General features: G+C 41.0%; 1 protein-coding gene across 1 annotated transcript; it reads left to right on the forward strand.

Annotated features, from left to right (window-relative positions):
- The first annotated feature begins 1864 nt into the window (after positions 1-1864).
- LOC110717111 lies at positions 1865-3262 on the forward strand. The gene is made up of 4 exons (XM_021895754.1): positions 1865-2082; positions 2179-2332; positions 2387-2557; positions 2666-3262. Exons 1-4 carry the CDS (start codon positions 1865-1867, stop codon positions 3260-3262), a joined length of 1140 nt encoding a protein of 379 aa, XP_021751446.1.
- The last annotated feature ends 2691 nt before the right edge of the window (positions 3263-5953 follow it).

Raw genomic sequence — 5953 nt, forward strand, 5'->3', positions numbered from 1 at the left:
AGTATTCTCTCTTACCTTCGTCTTCGACCTAGCTTAGGTGCATAATTGAAAGTGCTTGAACATTACCGTTCCTTTGGGTTCGACCCTTGACTTTCCTCTATACTCGTATTTAGGTTTGTTAAGTGTTTTTAAATTTAGTTTGACCGAGGGAAGATTAGATAACGACCTAGTTTTCCCCTCGTCAGTGTTAAAACACCTTAGAGTGTGGTCTAGAGGTCCGAATTTTTGAATTATTACCCATGGTTGGGTAATCTTGAGTTATGTTTGGTTGAGTTATGAATTACTTATTGCAAATGGATTTTGAATTGGATTGTTTGTGTGATTTGACACTTAATTAATTGTTTTGCATGTATGTGTGAAACAGATGAAAATGATTGATGCAATGAGACACCAATATTATGACATTCATTACTTGAAAGATAGTGGAGTCACAGTTAGTGATTTCATAACTGGAATTTGTACTTTGGCCTTGATCCTTAATGAAAAGAATGGTGAGGAAGCCTTGACCCAACAACCTTGGATGGTTCTTCTAGCCTTGGCCCATTTGCCTAGAATTGAGAAATACCAACCTCTTTTTGACAAATATGGGGATGTGATTAAGGAAGACGGAATGTGGAATGAGAAGCACCATCATGAAGGGAAGTGGTTAGCAACTATGTCTAGCCTTAAGAGGGACTTGCACTATGTGGAGCGCAAGTATGAACCTAAGAGGAAAGTTGTGAAAATTCCCACGATCCCAAAAGATCGAACCTTTGGACCTAATGACCAAATGTACTTCATAAATGCCCAAGTACCTTTTTCATACCCAAAGAAGTGACATGAGTATATGGAATCTAGTGATGAGTCCGTACCACTCTTGGTAGGAGCAAGCATTACCGTTCTCTTAGCCAATCTTTGAGCTCTGAATCTTCAAAACAACCTAGCCCAAAAGCCCATTTCCATGTTGCAAAAAGGCCCAGAACTCGTTCTCAAACTGCAAAAGAAAGAGCCCAAAACCCCAAAGCTTCTTCAAGCCAACCTTGTGGGGATGTAAGCCTAACAAAAATCCCAAGTTACACTCCTGCCCTAGACAGAAATATAAGTAAATCTGGGTCAAACTCATCAGGCCTTATTCTAAGCTATAGTGGTTATAACCCAACTCTCATGGCCGAACCAAGCAATAGAAGTGATTATCCGGATTATGATCCTATTGAAGATGGTTATGCCCATAGTGGTATTTGATTGTTTTTGAACTATGTTTTTGTTTCATGTTTCAATAATTGTCCTAAGAGAAAAAGTTGTATTTTCATTAATTATTAATGAAATAAAATGAATTATTTGAAATTTCTCTATGTTATTAAGTGAATTAAATGCTTATATGAGTAGAACTTGTTTTGATTTCTAAGTGTAATAATCATACCCAGGAATTATGTCTCCAAGAGTGAGGGAACATTTAAGGAGTAAGCGCACTGGTTCCAAAGTTGGAAAGGTCCTTAAGTAGTTGACCCAAATTACTGAGAACATCACGAAGGTGGTGAACAGGGAACACCGAAATCCTGAGATTGATGCCTATAGTGAAGTCTTTAAGAGGGTAGCTGCAGCTAAACCACCTATTTACTTGGGAAAAGAGGACCCAGCCAACCTTGAAAACTAGATTAGGGAGTTTGACAAGCTATTTGATGCTATCAATTGCCCAAGCAAGCTGAGGGTGAACAATGGAGTTTACTACTTGAGGGAGGAAGTTGACTTATGGCGGGCCCAAAGAAAGGATGAGTTGCTGAAAAGACCAAACTTTGGGTGGGATGAGTTCTAGGAAGCCTTGAGAGAAAAGTTTTACCCTTCCTACCTTAGAAAGCAGAAGTGTATGGAGTTTACCAACCTAATAATGGGAAACATGTCAATCAGTGAATACTACAACAAGTTCATTGAGTTGATGAGGTTTGCCCCGGAAGTAATCCCTACTGAAACCATTAAGGCTCAAAGATTTGAGCAAGGCCTAACCTTGATCCTCCAAGGGAAGCTAGGGGGAATGACTTTTGAGACCCTAGATGAAGTCTATGGTCGTGCAGTCCATCTGTACGGAATTAAGGGGAGGGAGATGGAGTAGGTGGGAGAGAAAAGGAAGAACCCAAACTCTTTTCACGGGGGTGAAAAGAGGCACAAGCCTAATGGAAATTACCAAGGGAATTCTGGAGATAGGAGGGACAACAAGGGGAACTTTAGGAAGGGGAATGGGGGACAGTCATCCAACCATAAAAGGAATGGGAACCAAATGGGTGAGAAGCCCAAGAGGAAGTATTTCTGCAAGAGGTGTGATAAAGACCACCCAGGGAAGGACTGTGAGGGAAACCCGGTAACTTGTCGTTACTGTTAGAAGTTAGGACACCGTGAGTATGAGTGTTTTAAGAAGGAAGCTGGTGTTAAGTCTGGGAAGGTGAAAGAGTTTAGTGCACCTAGTAAACCACCTCAGTCTAGTAGAACTACAACCAAGGCTGAAACCAGTAGTGGTGCGGGAGGTGCCCCAAAGAGGCGTGTGTTCATGTTGAATAGTCGGCAGGCTGAGTCTACTAATGATGTGGTAATTGGTGTTTTCTTTATAAGTTCTTTTCCTGTGAAAGTCTTGTTTGATTCAGGGGCGTCGCATTCTTTTATTTCTAAGGAAGTAGTTGGGAGTCTCTGGTTATAGAGTCCTGAGTCAGTTTCTCTAGATGTGTCTATTCCATCAGGGGAAGTGAGGAGTTATTCGAGATTGTTTTTGAGTGTGCCTATTTCCATCTCTAGGGTAGAGTTTCTGGCTGATTTGATCGAGTTTGACTTGAATGACTTTGATGTGATTCTGGGTATGGATTGGTTGGGAAAGTATGAAACAAAAATTGACTGTGCGGCTGAAAAGGTCACCTTGACTAGCCCAAGTAAGACCAAAGTGGTGTATAAAAAGGAAGGGAAAAGTTCAGGGTTGAGAATTGTGTCTGCAATACAACTACAGAAACTGGTTAAGAAGGGTTGTCCTTTGTTTTTGTGTAGTGTTCAAGAGGTTGAAAGTGAGGAAAAGAAAGGTGAAGAGGATATTCCTGTTGTAGAAGAGTTTCTAGATGTGTTTCCGGATGAGATTCCTGGTAAGCCACCAGTGAGGGATGTTGAGTTCACTATCGATCTAGTGCCTAGAATTGGACCTAAATCTAAGGCTCCATATAGGATGGCTCCAGCTGAGTTGAGGGAGTTGAAGACCCAGTTGGATGATTTGTTGGAGAAAGGTTATATTAGGCCTAATTCATCACCCTAGGGAGCCCCAATATTTTTTGTAAAGAAGAAGGATGGGAGTATGAGGTTGTGTATTGATTATCGAGAGCTGAACAAGGTGACGGTGAAGAATAAGTATCCATTACCAAGATCGATGATTTGTTTGACTAGTTGAAAGGAGAAGGGGTATTCTCAAAAATAGATTTGAGATCGGGTTATCACCAGTTGAGAATTGCGGAGCAAGATATTGCAAAGAGTGCTTTCAGGAACCGTTATGGTCATTATGAGTTCACAGTTATGCCATTTGGTTTGACCAATGCACCTGTAGTGTTCATGGACTTGATGCATAGTATTTTCAGGCCATACTTGGATAAGTTTATAGTGGTGTTTATTGATGATATTTTGATATATTCAAAGGATTAAGAAGAGCATAAGAAGCATTTGAGACAAGTGTTGTCATGTTTAAGAGAGCATCAGTTGTATGCCAAGTTGTCTAAGTGTGAGTTTTGGTTGGAGAAAGTAGCATTTTTGGGCCATGTGATTTCCAAGGACGGAGTTTTGGTGGACCCAAGCAAGATTCGAGCTATGAGTGATTGGCCAACCCCAAAGAAAGTGTCGGATGTAAGGAGTTTCTTAGGTTTAGCAGGCTATTACAGAAGGTTTGTGAAGGATTTTTCAAGGATCGCGAAGCCCATGACAAGTTTGATGAAAAAGGAGCATAAATTCTCATGGACCTAAGAGTGTGAGGAGGCATTTAATATCTTGAAAGAAAGGTTAACCACAGCACCTGTGCTGGCTTTGCCGGATGGGAGTGATCTATATGACGTGTATAGTGATGCATCGAGGTTGGGATTGGGATGTGTGTTGATGCAGAATCGAAGGTAATTGCGTATGCCTCGAGACAGTTGAAGGTTCACGAAGGGAATTACCCAACCCATGATTTGGAGTTAGCTGCAATTGTGTTTGCCTTGAAGATTTGGAGACATTACTTGTATGGGGTGACTTGTAGGATTTTCACGGATCATAAGAGTTTGAAGTACATTTTCACCCAGACGCACTTGAATGGGAGACAGAGACAATGGTTGGAGTATATGAGTGATTATACATTGGATATTCAGTATCATGAGGGAAAGGCTAATGTGGTGGAAGATGCTTTGAGCAGAAAGTCAGGACATACGGTGAATGTGATGGTAGTCCCAAATCAGTTGTGTGTGGAATTTCAGAAGTTGAACTTGGAGGTGATGGAACATGGTGAAGTGGCTAGGATGTTGAATGCCTTGGTGGTTCAACCATCCATTTATGATGAGATAAGGGATAGTCAATTGGAAGATGAGAAGTTAAAAGCAATTAAGAAGAAGATTGATGAAGGGAAAGTGTTGGATTTCACCATTGGTGATGAGGGAAGCATTCGTTTTAAGGGAAGATGGTGTGTGCCGCAGAATCGTAGTGATTTGAAGCAAAGATTGATGGAAGAACCCCATAATTCTCCTTATTCAATGCACCTAGAGGGGATTAGTTGTATAAGGACATGAAGAAGACTTTTTGGTGGCCCAATATGAAGAAAGAAGTGGCTGAATTTGTTGCTAAGTGTTTGACATGTCAGAAGGTGAAGATTGAGTATCGTAGGCCTCAAGGAAAGGTCCAATCCTTGGAGGTGCCCAAGTGGAAATGGGATTCGATTTCTATGGATTTTGTGGGCGTTTTGCCAAAGACCAAGGCAGGAAATGACACTATTTGGGTGATAGTGGAGAGGTTGACGAAGTCAGCAGCGTTCATACCCATGAGAAGTACTTGGACCATGGATCGGTTAGGAAGATCTTATGTGAAGTTTGTGGTGAAGTACCAGGAGGTACCCAAGGATATCATTTCGGATAGAGATTCAAGGTTTTTGTCTAACTTTTGGCAAAGTTTGCAAAAGGCGATGGGAACTAAGTTGTTAATGATCACAACATTGCTTCCTGCGACAGATGGTCAGACAGAAAGAACGATTCAGACATTAGAGGACATGTTAAGAGCTTGTGTGATGGAGTATCAAGGGTCTTGGGAAGACCACTTGGATTTGATAGAGTTCTCTTATAACAATAGTTACCATGCAAGAATTGGGATGGCACCGTTTGAAGCTTTGTATTGTCGAAAGTGTAGAAGCCCAGTATGTTGGAATGATATAAGTGAAACTATGGTACTTGGACCAGAAATGATTGAGGATATGGTGAAGCAGGTCAAGTTTATCCAAGAAAAGACTAAAGCAGCCCAAGATCGACAGAAAAGTTATGCTGATTTGAAAATGAGGGAAGAGGAATATGAAGTAGGAGAGAAGGTTTTGTTAAAGATTTCACCCATGAAAGGTGTGATAAGGTTCGGGAAGAAAGGAAAATTAAGCCCAAAGTACATAGGGCCTTATGAAATCATTCAGAAAGTGGGAAAAGTGGCTTATAAGTTGGATTTGCCTAACGAGCTTGAAAGGGTTCACAATGTGTTCCATGTGAGCCAAATCTGAAAGTATATTCCTGATGTGACACATGTGTTACAACCATAAACCATTGAGATGGATGAGAATTTGACTTATGAGGAAAACCATTAAAGATTCTTGACTCTAAGGTCAGGAGCACAAGGAACAAGGATGTGAGCATTGTGAAAGTATTGTGGTCAAATCTGAAAACTGAAGAGGCCACATGGGAAGCTGAGGCTGATATGAGGAAACGTTATCCAGAACTGTTTGCCTAAGGTTAGTGGT

Source organism: Chenopodium quinoa, unplaced genomic scaffold (genome assembly GCF_001683475.1).
Source record: "Chenopodium quinoa cultivar QQ74 unplaced genomic scaffold, ASM168347v1, whole genome shotgun sequence".
NCBI lineage: Eukaryota > Viridiplantae > Streptophyta > Magnoliopsida > Caryophyllales > Amaranthaceae > Chenopodium > Chenopodium quinoa.

What these genes read in the sequence shown, in the direction of transcription:
- LOC110717111 (XM_021895754.1), top strand. Translation starts at nt 1,865, where the DNA reads ATGGGAAACATGTCAATCAGTGAATACTACAACAAGTTCATTGAGTTG. An exon ending in AGGACTGTGAGGGAAACCCG is followed by an intron (nt 2,333 to 2,386) that starts GTAACTTGTCGT and finishes GAGTGTTTTAAG; the next exon opens with AAGGAAGCTGGTGTTAAGTC. An exon ending in CTGAGTCTACTAATGATGTG is followed by an intron (nt 2,558 to 2,665) that starts GTAATTGGTGTT and finishes CTCTGGTTATAG; the next exon opens with AGTCCTGAGTCAGTTTCTCT.